Raw genomic sequence first — 19,267 nt, 5'->3', positions numbered from 1 at the left:
CAAAAGGTTGAGGTTACTCATGGACAGTAATTAGTAATAACATTTATTTTGCATTGATGCATTGTGTCTTCTAACTGTCCAAGAATAGGATCCAAAGTTAGGAAATATTTGTTCCCATAAATACAAAGGAGGATGTCTCTCCTCATACCTCTGGTTCTTTAATCAGACTGCCAGACTGTGCACCACAGAGCCAATCAGGAGAGAATACATACAGGTCAACGGTGCCAATTGAAAGTCAAGGAGTGTGTCTGTGCCTTTTGGATTACTCTCTCTTTACAGAGAACCTCTGTGGTTAAAGTCTGCTCTGTGCATGTCTGAAAGTGACAGAGCCAGCAGCCAAGAGAGTTTTTCACATTATGTCATAAAAAAGTATTACACTTATGAATGCAGGTAAAATGCTAATATGTATTAGATCCAGTACAATGGAATAACTAAGACCTGAATTTGAATGCAGCGTGTTCCGATTCCTCCTTCGCTTTCTGTCAAGCAGAGTCAACCAAAAACACTTGGCCTGATGGTTCATGCAGAAACTGGGGAAGCAATATAGAATGTATTGATCCCTTAAATTATTTTTCTATTAAATCACTCATATCACAACCCTCATTCCTCTTCACAAAAATGTACCTGAGTCAATTTTGGAAAAGGATTTTACTCACAAAAGACATAGGAATTTATTTTCCCAGTTGGAAATAGTAGGCCATGCATCAAATAACTATTTTCATCAGAAAAACAAACCCTCAAATGCAATAATGCATTTTGTAAGTTGTCTGCAGGTGGCTTGTTGTGAATGCACTCAAATATCAAGTCATTATCAGGTTATGTAAACTGGGTTCTAATACTCAACGCAGAAGGATTTGTCTTAATGTACAGTATATGAAAGTGATGCTATGAAAAGGATTCTTTCACTGTGACTGACAAATCACTGCCTATTACTGTGATTAAAAAGAGCATATGAAACATTGTTTTTCATGAGGCCTACCTGTGCGCCTTCCTTTAAGCACCTCTGTTCGAACACCTCTCCTGTCCTTGATCCATTCCACATGCAGCCATTTGCAGATATTTTCAGTGTCCATGTGAAAGATAGTTATTGCGAGGATGGAACATAACGTTGACTTAAAAGTTTTTTTTAAACACCCATGTAAAATGAAGGCCTGCAAAGCTTACAGATTTAAGTCTAATAGCATGAGATGAAAGTAGACAAACATCAGAGTGTGCAATGTGTAGGCCTACTGAGTGGACATCCTTGTTTGAAGTCACTAGGTCACATGACCAAGGAGCTATTGAAATTCTAAATTTAGAAAAATTAATGGAAAACCATGTGAGATGAAAATGGACAAACTAAAGGGTGTGCAATATAGAAGAGTAGTAAGTGGACATTTGGAACCTTGTTTGAAGTCATTAGGTCACATGACCAAGGATCTATTGAAATTCTACATTTTGAAAAATTCATGTAAAATCTTGTGAGATGGAACAAACTAAAGGGTGTGCAATATAGAAGAAGTCAGTGGACATTCTGAACCTTGTTTGAAAGAAGTATGTCACATGACCAAGGAGCTATTGAAATTTGAATATAAAAAAAGTTTGTACTTTGTTCACGCTCCCTAACTAATTCAACTAGGAATACAAGACGCTGTTCACATTTCCACATGTTTATTAGCTTTGGAAAGCAAATTAATGTCTAGATCGTGAAAATAAGACCTGTGCAATGTTGTGCGCAATTTTCCAACATCATGACACTTATTTGGAGTCTGTGGCTCAAGTGGTTTGAAAGCGCGAATATCCGTCGAATATCGAACTTGAAACTGTCTTTACCTCAGTCTTTTCATTTAGTTGTCACCTCTGCCTATTACTACTAATGAATGTTTTGCAACGAAATCCTAAAAGATATGAAAGATTTAAAAAACGCACATATTCATTACCAAAGCGTCATCGAGTAAAGGCTAACATGAAGCAGATACAGTTTGACAAACTCTGATTTGGTTATTAAATCAGACAACAAGATGATATTAAGTAAAGAAGAACGTTAAAGTAAAACAACCTTTAGCAAAAATAAAGATCGTTGTCACATGTTCATCGTAATTGTCGCCATGGCAGTATATAAATAAAAATGATGTTTTTCTAATATAATGACGGTATAGAAACACATTTATTTCAAACATTTGAACACAGGCAAAGTCATTCTAGGTCTAACCACTGAATCATAAATGTCAATTCAATGTCTATTCCATGTTGGCTCAAGGTAATTTCATTGAAATGCCGTGTAAATAACGTTGATGCAACCAGTGTGCGCCCGGCTATTACTGTATGTCACCAGGGGACTTAGGAGGGTCAAATAAGTACAAGTTTCACTTTGTACTTCTATAAAGTGATAAACAAAGTCAAATATTTGGATCAAAAGGAGCTGAATCGCTTGCATCAGCATTGTTTTGGTTTTCTGTGAAGGACAGGTCGTTTCCAAATTGACTCAATAAGTCCTCCGAATCTCATATGGTGACCAAGAGCTTCCGACATCTTCTTTCACCCACGTGTGCGTGTCACTATGTGTGGCGAGGGTACTGTCAGAGTCCTCATTAGCTAGAGGGGCCATCTTGGAGGCTAGGTCGTTGGAGACAGTCATATAGGAAGGACATGTGAAAGTGGAGGCAGCAGGGTAAGAAGTGTGATAGTGTATTTCTTCCAGAGGGTGAAGGGCATAGGGCTGTGCCGAGGCCATGGAGGAGCTGCGGGTGGAGCAGCGGTACTGTGAGGGGCTCCCAGGAGGGTCGGGGCTGGGCAGGGAGACTGGAACAGAGTTCAGGCTGTCTGCACACAAGCCCTCTCCCTGGGTCACTGGGTCTGCCACTGACTGCTCCCACGAATCTCTCTGCAGGAGAAACAGACAGAGGGAAGGATAGAGATGTGTTAGAGATTATGGGAAAATTTGTATTTTTTGTTGGTTTTGCAGATTGCGGAATGCCCTAAGATGAATGTGTAAAGGAGTTGGGTTGGAACCACGCGAGTGTGATGATTGGCTCCCGAGTGGCGCAGTTGTTTAAGGCACTGCATCTCAGTGCTAGAGGCATTACTACAGACACCCTGTATCACAACAAGCCATGATTGGGAGTCCCATAGGCGGCGCACAATTGGCCCAGCGTCGTCTGGGTTTGGCCGGTGTAGGCTGTCATTGTAAATAAGAATTTGTTCTTAACTGACTGGCCTAGTTAAATATCAAATCAAATTAACCTTGCTGAAGACGTGTTGGCTCCCTGAGCTAATGTCTTGGCTTTATCTCAGTGGGCTAACAAAGCCATGTGTAGCTCACAGATCTGGGTTCGAACCGCAATCAGTAACATAGGAAAACACTTGTACTTGTGGAATTTGATAGATTTTTTCCTTCATGCTTGTGTGAAATATGTGCTCATTTGGATGTACCCTACCCCCTCCAGCCTCCAGCGCTATTAACATGCTTTGCACCATCTCACATCACATAAAACACAAATACACATAGGGCCTGTTCCCTGCATTTAGTCTAGCCTTGAACTCACTTCTTAGTCCAGGACTAGAATTGAAACCATATTTAAGAAACAGGCCCATAATGTGAAGCCATATCTCAACAGTCCCATTCTATTACCAGCACTAACCACTGACAGAGTGCCTTACCAGGAGGAAGTGAGGGGACTCTCCGGAGAAAGGTGGTAGCAGACTGGACAGGGCGGAGCTGGGGAAGATGGAGCTCCCTCCGGCGGAGAAGGCTGCACTGCGGTAGTCTCCGAACGTTTCCTGGTAGTAGCTGTCTATGAAGGAGGAGTATCCCGACATGGCTGATGAATCACAACCCAGAGGCTTGCCCCCAAGGGATGAGGAGTAGACATCGGCTGAAAACTGCTTGGGGGAGAAGTCCGAGTCAGAGATGAAGGGTCGCCTCATGCTGTAGTAGCCAGGGATCATGTGAGACCCTGTTGTAAAGGGAACCAGGTAGAAAACATTAGTAACAAGTGGTCCTGTGTGGCTCGGTTGGTAGAGCATGGAGCTTGCAACTTCAGGATCGTTGGGTGTGATTTGGGCTGGGGCCACCCAAAATGTATGCTTTGGATAAAAGTGTATTCTAAATGGAAAAATATATATACACTACCGGTGACATTTTTTAGAACACCTACTCATTCAAGGGTTTTTCTTTATTTTTACTATTTCTTACATTGTAGAATAATAGTGAAGACATAAAAACTATGAAATAGCACACATTCTTCAAATAGCCACACTTTCCCTTGATGACAACTTTGCACACTCTTGGCATTCTCTCAACCAGCTTCAACTGGAATGCTTTTCCAATAGTCTTGAAGGAGTTTCCACATACACTGAGCACTTTTCCTTCATTCCGCGGTTCGACTCATACCAAACCATCTCAATTTGGTTGAGGTCGGGGGATTGTGGAGGCCAGGTCATCTGATGCAGCACTCCATCACTCTCCTTCTTGGTGAAATAACCCTTACACAGCCTGGAGGTGTGTTGGGTCATTGTCCCGTTGAAAAACAGATGATAGTCCCACTAAGTGCAAACCAGATGGGATGGCGTATCGCTGCAGAATGCTGTGGTAGCCATGCTGGTTAAGTGTGCCTTGAATTCTAAATAAATCACAGACAGTGTCACCAGCAAAGCACCTCACACCATAATACCTCCTTCTCCATGCTTTGCGGTGGGAATTTCACATGCAGAGATCATCCGTTCACCCACACTGCGTCTCACAAAGACACGGCAGCTGGAACCAAAAATCTCAAATTTGGACTCCAGACCAAAGGACAAATTTCCACTGGTCTAATGTCCATTGCTTGTGTTTCTTGGCCCAAGCAAGTCTCTTCTTCTTATTGATGTCCTTTGGTAATGGTTTCTCTGCAGCAATTCAACCATGAAGGCCTGATTCACAAAGTCTCCACTGAACAGTTGATGTTGAGATGTGTCTGTTACTTGAACTCTGTGAAGCATTTATTTGGGCTGCAATTTCTGAGGTTGGTAATTCTAATGAACTTATCCTCTGCAGCAGAGGTAACTCTGGGTCTTCCATTCCTGTGGTGGTCCTCATGAGAGCCAGTTTCACCATAGCACTTGATGGTTTTTGCGACTGCACTTGAAGAAACTTTCAAAGTTCTTAAAATGTTCCCTATTGACTGACCTTCATCTCTTAAAGTAATAATGGACTGTTGTTTCTCTTTGCTTATTTGAGCTGTCCTTGCCATAATATGGACTTGGTCTTTTACCAAATAGGGCTATCTTCTGTATACCCCACTACCTTGTCACAACACAACTGATTGACTCAAACGCATTAAGAAGGAAATAAATTCCACAATTTATTAACTTTTAACTTTTAACATGGCACACCTGTTAATTGAAATGCATTCCAGGTGACTACCTCATGAAGCTAGTTGAGAGAATGCCAAGAGTGTGCAAAGCTGTCATCAATGCAAAGGGTGGCTATTTGAAGAACCTCAAATATAAAATATAGTTTAAGACTTTTTTGGTTACTACATGATTCCATATGTGTTATTTCATAGTTTTGATTTCTTCACTATTATAGTGAAAATAAAGAAAAACTCTTGAATGAGTAGGTGTTCTAAATCTTTTGACAGGTAGTGTACATGAATGGTTTGTACACTTTACTTACAGCCTGCAGGTAGAAGGATACCTACTCAGTTGCTCAACTGAATGCATTCAATTCAATGTGTCTTCTGCATTTAGCCCAACCCCTCAGTATCAGAGAGGTGCTGGGGGCTGACTTAATTAAAATGTTCAGCCCCAGGGGAACAGTTGTGGGGGTTTACTGCCTTGCTCAAGGGCAGGACATCAGATTGTTTCACCTTTCCAGGTCGGGGATTAGAACAAGCAACCTTTCAGTTATTGTCCCAACGCTCTAACCGCTAGGCGACCTGCTGTCATATCTAGCAGGTCCCATCTAGACAAACCTCCGCCCCATCTAGGCAACCCTCCGCCCCATCTAGGCGACCCGCCGCCCAGGTACAATGCATTATGGTGTATTTAATCATTGTAAGATTTATCCTAAATATATCTATGACACCCTTATATTGTGATTTTATAATCTCATAAAGTCCTGACTAAATAACAACATTTTTGAGCCAGTAAAACATGTCCTACATTGAGAGACATAACATATTATAAATCTTATGAAGGCTCATAAATGCTTAGAACTAATAAGTAATAAAGCCTTATACCTGCAGGAAAACGTTTCCAGTGGGCAGTAGCTATCAGAACAAAGCATACCGTATAAGTGTGGATTACAGATTCAAAGCTCTGGTGGCTACTTGAAAATCTTGTGCCTTGAGTTTTATTCCACTTTTTCAGAACTTTGCTACTGAATGTGACATTTGAAAGTTTTTGTCTATATTACTGTCCTTCCCTTACCTCAAACACTATTGGCAGAGTTGATAGGTCAGTGGGACTCATCAATAATTACATAATTTACCCAGAGATTTTTCTCACCTGGCATTTGGACAAATGACGATTGACTGGATGTTCCTCCCTACAAATGAAAGAACAGACAAACATTAAAGCCTGGATCCATGGCATTATAAAAACAGGTCTGATTCTGGTATCACATAACATGCCACCACACACGCGCTGAGGAAGGCACAAGCCGATATATAAAGAAAATTCAAACAAAGCTTCAAGAAATGCTACGCACATCCAAGCGAGGGTAACAATTTATATGGATAGTTCATCTGTAGATGCACTACAGACTACCGACACTTATGAAAAAAGGTGCTAAGTAGAACTATATAGGGTTCTTTGGTTTGTCCTCGTAGACTATGTATGGGTATGCTGACTACAGGAATGTCCACCAGAGCTGTTGCCAGAAGATATTATGTTAATTTCTCTACCATAAGCTGCCTCCAACGTCATTTTAGAGAATTTGGAATTATGTCCCATGGGGTTATGGTATGGGCAGGCATAAGCTATGGACAACGAATATAATTGAATTGTATCGATGGCAATTAGAATACACAGAGATACCATGACGAGATCATTGTCGTGCCATTCATCCGCCACCATCACCTCATGTTTCAGAATGATAATGCACAGCACCAGGTCGCAAGGATCTGTACATAATTCCTGGAAGCTGAAAATGTTGCAGTTCTTCCATGTCCTGCATACTCACAAGACATGTCACCCATTGAACATGTTTGGGATGCTCTGGATAGACATGTACGAAACTGTGTTCCCGCCAATATCCAGCAACTTCACACAGCCATTGAAGAGGAGTGGGACAACATTCCACAGGCCACAATCAACAGCCTGATCAACTCAAAGGAGATGTATCACGCTGCATGAGGCAAATGGTGGTCAATGATATTAGGCCACTCTTGGCCATGATTACAGACACCTGTGTCTTTTGACACTATATAAATGAGTCATCCCGCAGTGTTTGTGATTATACCCTGATGAAGACAGCTTGGCAGTCGAAACGTTGGTATTGCATTTTTGCATCTGAGCTCTTAGAGTGTGCGGCTCTCTTTTATTTTCAAGTTTCTACTCCGCTAGCCAGCACCTCGTCTTAATAGGTGTGCGTTTCTTTTTCTTCTAAATGGTGGTCACACCAGATAGTGATTGTTTTAATTATCCATGCCCCTACTTTTTCTTAAGGGTATCTGTGACCAACAGATTGATATCTTTATTCCCAGTCATGTGAAATCCATAGATTAAGGCCTAATTGATTTATTTAAATTTACTGATTTCCTTATATGAACTGTAACTCAGTCAAATCAGTGCTTAATTTGTGCTGGATCCTGCCAGAACAGGCCTCTAATTTTTAGACTGTTTTGTTCTGGGACCTATTTGGCCAGATCCGGCACCTCTCATGGCACTTTTTGCAATGTAACATTTTGAAAAAAAGCTACCTCGAGTTGATTCTTTGTTAGTTATCCTACTGGTTGGGCCGGCCAGGGTTTATGGTTTACGCAACATTGTAACCTATGTTTGAGACCAACGCATGACTGTGTCTCTCACAGAACTGGAACGAGATGTACTTTCTATCATCTCTCTCCCTCTCTGCTCTGATAGACATGAATGAGCCTGCAACGCTGATCTCTCGTGTTGCACTTCATCATTTATTTCCTTATAGAATGATAGCCGTGTGAAGGGTTCTGGAGGATCTGCAGTACCCCAGATACAGTGGGGCAAAAAAGTGTATTTAGTCAGCCACCAATTGTGCAAGTTCTCCCACTTAACAAGATGAGAGAGGCCTGTAATTTTCATCATAGGTACACTTCAACTATGACAGACAAAATGAGAAAAAAAATCCAGAAAATCACATTGTAGGATTTTTAATGAATTTATTTGCAAATTATGGTGGAAAATAAGTATTTGGTCAATAACAAAAGTTTCTCAATACTTTGTTATATACCCTTTGTTGGCAATGACCGAGGTCAAACGTTTTCTGTAAGTCTTCACAAGGTTTTCACACACTGTTGCTGGTATTTTGGCCCATTCCTCCAATACATCACAATGATGTTCAAGTTTAAACATTGAGGTAAAGATTAACGCTCAGTCACTATTTTAAAGAATGAAAAAATAATTCAGAATGGTTCTATGTGGAAAAAAAATCCTTCTTTCCTTCTAAAGAATCATCAAATAACATTGTTTTTTAAATGGTTATTAGCATGAAAAAGGTTCTAAGTACAACCCTTTGCCTTATAAAGAACCCATTGTCTTCCAAAAAGGATTCTTCAGATGAAAATTGTTCTTGGTAGTACCCCATCCCTCTGCAAAAAAAAAAAAAAAAACTTTCAGAACCCTTTTTTCTAAGAGTGTACAGACTATCAGTAACATATATTTTTTTAAATCTACTAAACCTAACCCTTATCCTAACCCTAACCCTAAACCTAACCCTAACCTTAACTCTTACCCTAATTCTAAGCCTTACCCTAACCCTAACCCTAACCTTAACCCTTACCCGTATTCTAAACCTTACCCTGACCCTAACCTTAACCCTTACCATTATTCTAAACCTTACCCTAACCCTAACCTTAACCCTTACCATTATTCTAAACCTTACCCTAACCCTAACCCAACCTTAATCCTTACCCTTATTCCAAACCATACCCTTATTCTAAACCTCACCCTAACCCAAAACCTAAGCCTAACCTTAACCCTTACCCTTACTCTTACCCTAAACCTAACCCCAATCTTAACTCTTACCCTTATTCGAAACCTTACCCTAACCCTAACCTTAACCCTTACCCGTATTCTATACCTTACCCTAACCCTAACAATAACCATTATTTTAAACCTTACCCTTACCCTTAATCTAACCCTAACCGTAACTCTTACCCTTACCCTTAACCTAACTCTAACCCTAATCCCAACCCTTATCCTAACCCTTACCCTAATTTTAAACCTTACCCTTACCCTTAACCTAACCCTAACCATAACCCTTACCCTTGCCCTAACTCTAACCTTAACCCTTAGCCTTATTCTAAACCTTACACCTAAACCTAACTGCAACCTTAGCACACAGTTGCTTATCAGTATATAGTGTGTTGATAGTATTACAATGTGTAGAGCAGCTACAGATGGACTATCTAAAAAAAGTGTGACCCAAGTGAGTGCTGGCCTTTTTCATGTTTGATGTGAACACATAACATGGACAGTAACAAAGTATACAGTGACATTCTGTGAAATAAAAAAAACTGATCAAGTCATGATCATTATCATTACAGACTGAAAAACATTAACCACCATGCACTTTTATAGCAGGTATTGTGTCACGTTTATGATAGCATTACGAAGAGCTTATAATGCAGAAGTCAGTTAAATGATTCATTATGGGGTTTAATACACTTCTTAATGGCTTTATTATCCTCTTGGGTGCCGTGGAGTCTGACGTAAAATATAGAATGGACAAGTCTCCATTCTGTCTATGGTTATTGAAGACACTTTTTGCATTACATTTATAGCAAGCTTATTAGAATGTATAGTAAAAATGTTTGTATGTGGGTTAGAAAGGGAGATATACTGTACACTTACAGGGATAAAAAAAAAGAGAGACACACACACACACACACACACACACACACACACACAAACACACACACAATGAGGGTTAAAAAGGAGGACAAGCTCTCTTTTGTTTGCATTTAAGCTGTGTTGGCTGGAAGGCAAGCAAATTTTGAGGGTTGGATTTGAATGCAGTTTGCCCATACCAAGACTTCCCTATGTGGACCAGGGCTATGCCTCAGTGCTTCTCTGAAGGCTGTGTATGGATATCATGTTGTTAAAGAGTCATGGTCGCCCAGTTCACAGCAAAGCACCTGATGGAGAGACACGATAATCCTGCATGGGGAGGCTAACAACTACCTAACAACAGCATTTTGGGGGCTCTAAGCGAGATTTTGCTGCAGGACACCACATAAGAGAAAAACTGCTGATGCACTACCAAAAAATACAGTTGGGGTGTCGCTAATGCCTTGAAACGGAACCACAACTACCAACCAACATCACCAGCCACAGGTCTTCATGAAGAGCTGATCTGTGAAGAATGTTGGGCTGCAATGTGTTGCATGACAGTTGCTAAAGAAAAGTTGATAATAATGTTGTCATTCTTGAAGTTTTTATATGCAGGCGTATTTGGTGAAAAGCCTGTCCTAAAGGAAAACCAGTTACCAGTCAAAATGTTGTCCATAAAAGACCGAGCATTTGGGAGCATACTAGTGTGCACATATTTTAGTTCTACATGACTATTTAATCTGATTAATTATATGAAGTATGTGTGGATACCCAAGTGTTTACAAATAAAACAAAAACAGACCCTTGAAAAGTACTCTTTCCTCCACAATAACACAACAGTGAAGATACACTGATAATGTCCGAACATCAGTCAGTTCTGCATATAGTATAGGCTACTGTAATTGAGTAAGGAAGAGCTGGCTAATGCCATTTCTCTCTCAGCATTCCTTGATGCTGAAAGTCAGAGGTCTTACTTGTGTCACAAGTCGTATAATGCACAAATGAATAGAGCAGTGTATATATGGTTATATCTCTTTAACATTCTTCTTCATAAAACTTGAAGTTCATTATTACTTGAGATTATGTAAGACGGTCTATGTCCTGTCATTGAGGCAGCATGACTGTTGTCAAATGTATTTCCCTTTGATTTCTATGGGTCCATGTTGCGACTTGAATTGAATAACTTTGTGGCTAAAGTTTGCCAACGTCTATCAATGGTCTTTCCCTCTAGGATAAAAGACTGCAAACTAGAATGAGAGAGAGAGAGAGAGCATCAGAGAAAGTCTAGGCAACCTTTAGATAGTGTGGCCCATCACCCTGTTAAATGTATGTGTCTTTAGTCTGTATTGTTCAACCCATGAACCTGGGTACACACCTCCCATGTTTACAAAGGAAGACAGAGAATCTACTAGAATAAAACATAAACACACAGTATCATTGGATATTGAGTATAATATAATCCAATCAAATTTAGCGTCAAAAACTGTTGATGGCTTGGTAAACCTGGGGTCTTACCAATCCATCCACAAGATGATATCTGTAACTCTGAGTTAATAGTATTCCCTTAATACTGTTAATTAAGTATGACAAAACCCAAGTCTATTACATTTTCGCTTTCAAGCAGAGGTTTCGGTGTTGGCGTTGACAACATCAATCTAGTTTTGTTTAGGAAAATAGTGACTCAAATCATTATTAAGCAATAAGAGCAGTACTTCCTGGTGTTGTGATATTTGCTGCTGTTTTCTTTGGACCCATTGACCTCTAAGAGAAGTCATTTGGCAAATCTCTGACATTTTTGCATAACATTATTATGAATTTACCAGTGTTTTTTGGGCACAAATGAAATATCACTTATAACCCAATCTTCCGATTCAACATCACATTTAGTTTTGTTCTGCCACAAAGGTTGTTTCTTGATATTCAAAACAAATTGTAGTCTGTGGAGATTCAACATGAATTTAACAGTTTGTTATTTCTGCATAGATATTGATGTTTCAAAAGTACCATACAGTCCAGGCATGAGAGGTTGGTCACAGAGTGTGAAAGCATGTCTTATGGTTTACGATGTTGAAACTAATGGCATCTACCTCGCAGTTTGTTTATGCCTCATCAGGTTCTCTCCGTGAAGAGTGTAGTTAGTGTCTAGCGAGTGGACATGCCAATGGTAACAGAAAACAAATGGAGTCCTGTAAAGGGCATTGACAGGTAGCTTGGGAGATGAAAAGCTTATCCTGTTTGCTCAGGCAGATGTCTCATAGGCCGATTGTGCTATGTCTGAGGAAACAATGACTGGCTTGTCTGTGGCCTGCATGGAGAACATTATCGGTTGGCAGGTGTGCGAGAATCTGACTTTGCATAGACCAACCTGGCAGACCAAAAAAGGGTTTGTGTTAGCTATCCTCCTCACAACTTCTAGGGGGCATGACCATTAGCCATTGTGTATTATTGTTGTCCTGCTCATGGTAGGGTTCTCATGCGCCTGCTTGGCTTTGTTTTTCTCTCTTAACCCTCTGTTCTGTTATTTACCCATAGGCTTATCGTTCACTCATGGCTGAGAAGTGGAAAAATAAAGGCACAATACAGCGGGACTTATAGGTCGGCATTATGGTCATGAAAATAAATAAATAAACAATACAAAATAAAAAAAATCATGCAAAAGCGAGTCATACAAGATTTACTTTGAGTACTCACACTATATCTTGGTCCATTTGTTTGTCTTTGTCGTTTCTCTGCCAGTAAATCTTTCACTGTGTGCTTGACCCTAACCCCTTGATAGGCCCTTTTAGAATACTCTAGAGGAGAAAAAGAGAGAAATGTTTTGCACACATACACACACACAGAGATATAATTTACTTATTATTTTGAGTGTGAAGTAATACAATTTAATACATTATTCTACACTCATTACTCTGCGGGGATTATTAAAAATGGTGAGATCATTAAATCGATCTCCATACACTCCTAACACAAGGATAGCCTAAAATTGTAGTTATATTGATACAAAGGTTTAACATTTTGTATGCTTCAAGTGCATTGCTAGAACAAATTCTATGAACCTCTTGAAGTGCAGTTGAAGTTGGAAGTTTACATACACCTTAGCAAATACATTTAAACTCAGTTTTTCACAATTCCTGAATTTAATAAAAGTAACAATTCCCTGTTTTAGGTCAGTTTGGATCACCACTTTATTTTAAGAATGTGAAATGTCAGAATAATAGTAGAGATAATTATTTATTTCAGCTTTTGTTTCTTTCATCACATTGCCAGTGGATCAGAAGTTTACATAAACTCAAGTAGTATTTGGTAGCATTGCCTTTAAATTGTTTAACTTGGGTCAAACATTTTGGGTAGCCTTCCACAAGCATCCCACAATAAGTTGGGTGAATTTTGGTCCATTCCTTTTGACAGAGCTGGTGTAACTGAGTCAGGTTTGTAGGCCTCCTTACTCACACACGGTTTTTCAGTTCTGCCCACAAATTTTCTATAAGATTGAGGTCAGGGCTTTGTGATGGCCACTCCAATACCTTGACTTTGCTGTCCTTAAGCCATTTTGCCACAACTTTTGAAGTATGCCTGGGGTCATTGTCCATTTGGAAGACCCATTTGTGACCAAGCTTTAACTTCCTGACTGATGTCTTGAGATGTTGCTTCCATATATCCACATAATTTTCCATCCTCATGATGATATCTTTTTTGTGAAGTGCACCAGTCCCTCCTACAGCAAAGCACCCCCACAACATGATGCTGCCACCCCCGTGCTTCACGGTTGGGATGGTGTTCTTTGGCTTGCAGGCCTCCCCCTTTTTCCTCCAAACATAACGATGGTCATTATGGCCAAACAGTTCTATTTTTGTTTCATCAGACCAGAGGACATTTCTCCAAAAAGTACGATATTTGTCCCCATGTGCAGTTGCAAACCGTAGTCTGGCTTTTTATTGGCGGTTTTGGAGCAGTGGCTTCTTCCTTGCTGAGCGGCCTTTCAGGTTATGTCGATATAGGACTTGTTTTACTGTGGATATAGATACTTTTGTACCGGTTTCCTCCAGCATCTTCACAAGGTCCTTTGCTGTTTTTCTGGGATTGATTTGCACTTTTTACACCAAAGTACGTTCATCTCTATGAGACAGAAGGCGTCTCCTTCCAGTATGGCATCTGCGTGGTCTTGTGTTGTTTATACTTGCGTACTATTGTTTGTACTGATGAACGTGGTACCTTCAGGCGTTTGGAAATTGCTCCAAAGGATGAACCAGACTTGGGAAAGTCTACAAATGTTTTTCTGAGGTCTTGGCTGATTTCTTTTGATTTTCCCATGATGTCAAGCAAAGAGGCACTGAGTTTGAAGGTAGGCCTTGAAATACATCCACAGGTACACCTCCAATTGTCTCAAATTATGTCAATTAGCCTATCAGGAGCTTCTAAAGCCATGATATCATTTTCTGGAATTTTCCAAGCTGTTTAAAGGCACAGTCAACTTAGTGTATGTAAACTTCTGACCCACTGGAATTGTGATACAGTGAATTATAAGTTAAATAATCTGTCTGTAAACAATTGTTGGAAGAATGACTTGTGTCATGCACAAAGTAGATCTCCTAACCGACTTGCTAAAACTATAGTTGATTAACAAGACATTTGTGGAGTGGTTGAAAAACAAGTTTTAATGACTCCAACCTATGTGTATGTAAACTTCCGACTTCAACTGTATATGAAAAACTATTATTTTCAGGAGGCCTACATTAAACATACTATACACTTATTGTATTCTGTTTTTGCTCACTTAAATTGTAAGTATTTTAGAAATTAGCTTGAAGTAAGTATCTTCAAATTGTACCTACTCAAAGTAAAATACAAATATAACAAGTACAATATATTGCTGGTTATGTATTTTACAGATAATCTGCTGCTCCTGCTTAGTGCCTGTCCTCATTCATTTCTTCAAACATGTATTCATTTGAATTTTCACAGTTTTATGCACAGCTGAATTGCGTTTTGGCATACATGTGTAAATGGAATGGAAATTGTCTTTAGGTTTGGTCATTGCAAATTTCCTGTTCAAAAATGTAATTTTGTACAAACATGCACCATTGTCTAACAGTGATGGCATTGTCATACACTGGATAGCCCCCCACACATTTTAAGTAGTTGAAATAGGCCAAGTGATAGAAGTATCAAAAGTATCAATATGTATTCTTATATACGCCATGAATCTCAACAGTAAATATGTCTCCAGCCTGATCTGTAGGCAACCCCCCCCCCCCCCCCCGAACATATTCCTAGTGAGCATACTATAGACTATATTTGCACTTTAACATGCAAAAGGAAATCACATGCAAAAAAAAAAAACAGTACAGTATGTAAAAGATCTAAGCTTTATGAATGGGGTTGTAAGATACGTTCCTATTTTACTAGCCACGTTGATCATCATACGGCCAAACAGTTTTGAAATTCAGAAAATGATGTTGGAATCGGATCATAATGACATCGTTTTCTAGGTGTTGCTATATTCTGACATCCAAGTTAATGATTTATTAATTGAAAAGAGGGTTGGATACCGGACACCCAATACCAAAACAATATCTGCATACTATTCAGCATCATCATGTCCTTTATGCTCTGCACTAGTCGCAGCTAAGTATTGACATCTTTAGATATAATTAATGAACATGTTCAAATGACAAACTGTTACCATATTCCCCAATGCAATACTCTACAGTACTATACTTTCAGTTTTAGTATGAAACATACAATCCAGTACACCAATCCAATACTATACAAAGCACAGTGTTAGCTTTACAGGTAATTGAATTACAACTTTTTAATATGGAAGGATACTAGTGATTTCCAAAAATGACAATGGCATACATCAGATTGTTATGCTAGTTAAGTATGTACATTATCACCCCTTTAAGGACAATGGCATACATCAGATTGTTATGCTAGTTAAGTATGTACATTATCACCCCTTTAAGGACAATGGCATTCGCTTTTTATGGATGATGATAGTTTTGACAAAACCATATACTATGGAATTATCTCATAGATGATTATGAATCAGTGTTATGGTTGCATTTTGCCTTACCGGTTTCCATGATGCTGTAGTTTCAGGTCTGGTACTACAACGACTGAGGAAGCCGGTCCTCTATTCCAGGGAAAGTGAAGATGTACCGATGATCAAAATCCTACTAAAGACAAGCCTTTTCCACCTCGGGAAACTTTTATGGAATCCTTCACACACTCCACTGATGGAGAGTGTACGGAGCTTTCCAAATGACCTTTTTCCATGCAAATGATTAGTAGGACGTTTCTAGACTATTTGCATCTACAGTCTAGATTAGAGGAGAGCACAAGCATCTAAGAGACTCATCGGAAGGCATTCTATTTTGTTACCTTGAAACATGTTTTCAGAAGGCCCATTTGGGCTCCAAGTATTTTTTTACACTGTCAAATGTCCCCTCAAGCTATCAATGTAAAAGCTTGAAATTATATATCGAAAAAGTTTCAGTCCACTAAGTAAAGGCAACAGGTGTAATGCTTTAGTAGCCTAGTTTGTTCTGAGCATGTTTGAGCCTTTATGAAGTGTCATAATAATACATTATATCTGTCAGCTTTAAGTCAAGTGTTACAGGTTTGTCTGTACTTGCAGGATGGTATCACCTAGAAAGTCAGAGGAGAAACAATGTCAAATCAAATCAAGTTTTACTGTTCACATACACATGGTTAGCAGATGGGAATTCATACGAGTGTAGCGAAATGCTTGTGCTTCTAGTTCCAACAGTGCAGTAATATCTAACAAGTAATCTAACAATTTCACAACGACTACCTTATACACACAAATGTAAAGGGATGAATTAGAATATGTACATAAAAATATGTGGATGAGCGATGGCTGTGCGGCATAGGCAAGATGCAGTGGATGGTATAGAATACAGTATGTATTCTCATGTGTATGACATGAGTAATGTAGGATATGTAGACATTATTGAAGTGTCGTTATTTAGTGACTAGGGATACCTTTATTAAATTCATTTATAAAATGTATTAAATTGGCCAGAGATTTGAGTCTGTATGTTGGCAGCAGTCACTTTATGTTAGTGATTGCTGTTTAACAGTCTGATGGTCTTGAGATAGAAGCTGTTTTTCAGTCTTTTGATCCCAGCTTTGAACAGGGTGAACAGGCCGTGGCTCGGTGGTTGTTGTCCTTGATTATCTTTTTGGCCTTCCTGCAACATCAGGTGCTGTAGGTGTCCTGGAGGGCAGGTGGTTTGTCCCCGGTGACGCGATGTGCAGACCGCACTACCCTCTGCAGAGCCTTGCGGTTGTGGGCGGAGCAGTTGCTTTACCAAAACGGTGAGACAAAGTGATACAAAGACAAAGTTTGTGAGTGTTTAGGTGACATGCCAAATTTCTTCAGCCTCCTGATGTTGAAGAGGCGCTGTTGTGCCTTCTTCACCACGCTGTCTGTATGGGTGGACCATTTCAGTTTGTCTGTGATGTGTATGCCGAAGAACTTAAAACGTTCCACCTTCTCCACTACTGTCCCAATGATGTGGATGGGGGGATGCACCCTCTTCAGTTTCCTGAAGTGCATGATCATCTCCATTGTTTTGTTGACGTTGAGTGAGAGGTTATTTTCCTGACACCACACTCTGAGGGTCCTCACCTCCTCCTTGTAGGCTGTTTCGTCATTGTTGGTAATCCAGCCTACCACTGTAGTGTCGTCTGCAAACTTCATGATTGAGTTGGAGGTGTGCATGGCCACGCAGTCATGGGTGAACAAGGAGTGCAGGAGAGGGGTGAGAACGCACCCTTGTGGGGCCCCAGTGTTGAGGATCAGCGGGGTGTACATGTTGTTTCCTACCTCCACCACCTGGGGGCGGCCCGTCAGAAAGTCCAGGACCCAGTTACACATGGCGGGTTGAGACCTAGGGTCTCAAGCTTTATGACGAGTTTGGAGGGTACTATGGTGTTGAATGCTGAGGTGTAGTCAATGAACAGCATTCTTACATAGCTATTCCTCTTGTCCAGATGGGTTAGGGCAGTGTGCAGTGTGATGGCGAATGCGTCGTCTTTAGACCTATTGTGATAGTAAGCAAATTGTTGTGGGTCTAGGGTATCAGGTAGGGTGGAGGTGATAAGATCCTGGACTAGCCTCTCAAAGCACTTCATTATGACAGAAGTGAGTGCTACGGGGCGATAGTCATTTAGTTTAGTTACATTAGCTTTCTTGGAAACAGGAACAATGGTGGACATCTTGAAGCATGTGGGCACAGCAGACTGGGATAGGGATTGATTGAATATGTCTGAAAACACACCGGCCAGCTGGTCTGCGCATGCTCTGAGGACGCGGCTAGAGATGCCGTCTGGGCCGGCAGCCTTGCGAGGGTTAACATGTTGAAATGTTTTACTCACGTTGGCCATGTTGAAGGAGAGCCCACAGGCTTTAGTAGCGGGCCGTGTCAGTGGCACTGTATTGTCCTCAAAGCGAGCAAAGAAGTTGTTTAAGTTGTCTGGGAGCAAGACGTCGATGTCCGCGACGGGGCTGGTTTTCATTTTGCAATCTGTGATTGACTGTAGACCCTGTCACATACGTCTCATGTTTGAGGCGTTGAATTGCGACTCTACTTTGTCCCTATCCTGACACTTTGCTTGTTTGATTGCCTTGCGGAGGGAATAGCTATGCTGTTTGTATTCGGTCATGTTTCCAGTCGCCTTGCTGTCACGCATACTCCCTCTCCGGCCTCTAGGTCATCAGGCTGCTGATTATCCCGCACACCTGTCACCATCATCTTGCTCACCTGCGCCTCATGACACTCACCTGGACTCAATCACCTCCTTGATTATCTTCCCTATATCTGTCACTCACCTTGGTTCTTTCCTCAGGTGTTATTGACTTTGTTTTCATGTCGGTGCGTTGTTTGTGTTTTGTGTTGTTTCTTTTATTTATTAAAACACTCACTCCCTGAACTTGCTTCCCGACTCTCAGCACACTCGTTACACTTGCCATGATTAAAAGCGGTGGTTTGCACTTTCAGTTTTGCGCGAATGCTGCCATCAATCCACTGTTTCTGGTTATGGAAGGTTTTAATAGTCAGTTAGAATAGCAATGGTCCAGAATGCTACCAGCTTGTGTCGCACATTCGATATGCTGATAGAATTTAGGAAGCCTTGTTCTCAGATAAGCTTTGTTAAAATCCCCTTCTACAATAAATGCAGCCTCAGGATGTATGGTTTCCTATTGACATAGAGTCCAGTGAAGTTCTTCCAGGGCCGTCGAGGTATC

General features: G+C 40.4%; 1 protein-coding gene across 1 annotated transcript; it reads right to left on the bottom strand.

The window, feature by feature from the left end:
* Positions 1–1,633: 1,633 nt before the first annotated feature.
* LOC110507174 (POU domain class 2-associating factor 2-like) lies at positions 1,634–16,240 on the bottom strand. The gene is made up of 5 exons (XM_021587071.3): positions 16,067–16,240; positions 12,682–12,782; positions 6,469–6,508; positions 3,640–3,935; positions 1,634–2,863 (listed from the first exon to the last, which is right to left on the bottom strand). Exons 1-5 carry the CDS (start codon positions 16,074–16,076, stop codon positions 2,465–2,467), a joined length of 846 nt encoding a protein of 281 aa, XP_021442746.2. The 5' UTR covers positions 16,077–16,240; the 3' UTR covers positions 1,634–2,464.
* Positions 16,241–19,267: the final 3,027 nt, after the last annotated feature.

Source organism: Oncorhynchus mykiss, chromosome 27, assembly GCF_057628025.1.
Source record: "Oncorhynchus mykiss isolate SJ-2025 chromosome 27, ASM5762802v1, whole genome shotgun sequence".
NCBI lineage: Eukaryota > Metazoa > Chordata > Actinopteri > Salmoniformes > Salmonidae > Oncorhynchus > Oncorhynchus mykiss.
Note: the sequence above shows the minus strand (reverse complement) of the source record. Positions and strands in the feature narration are given on the sequence as shown.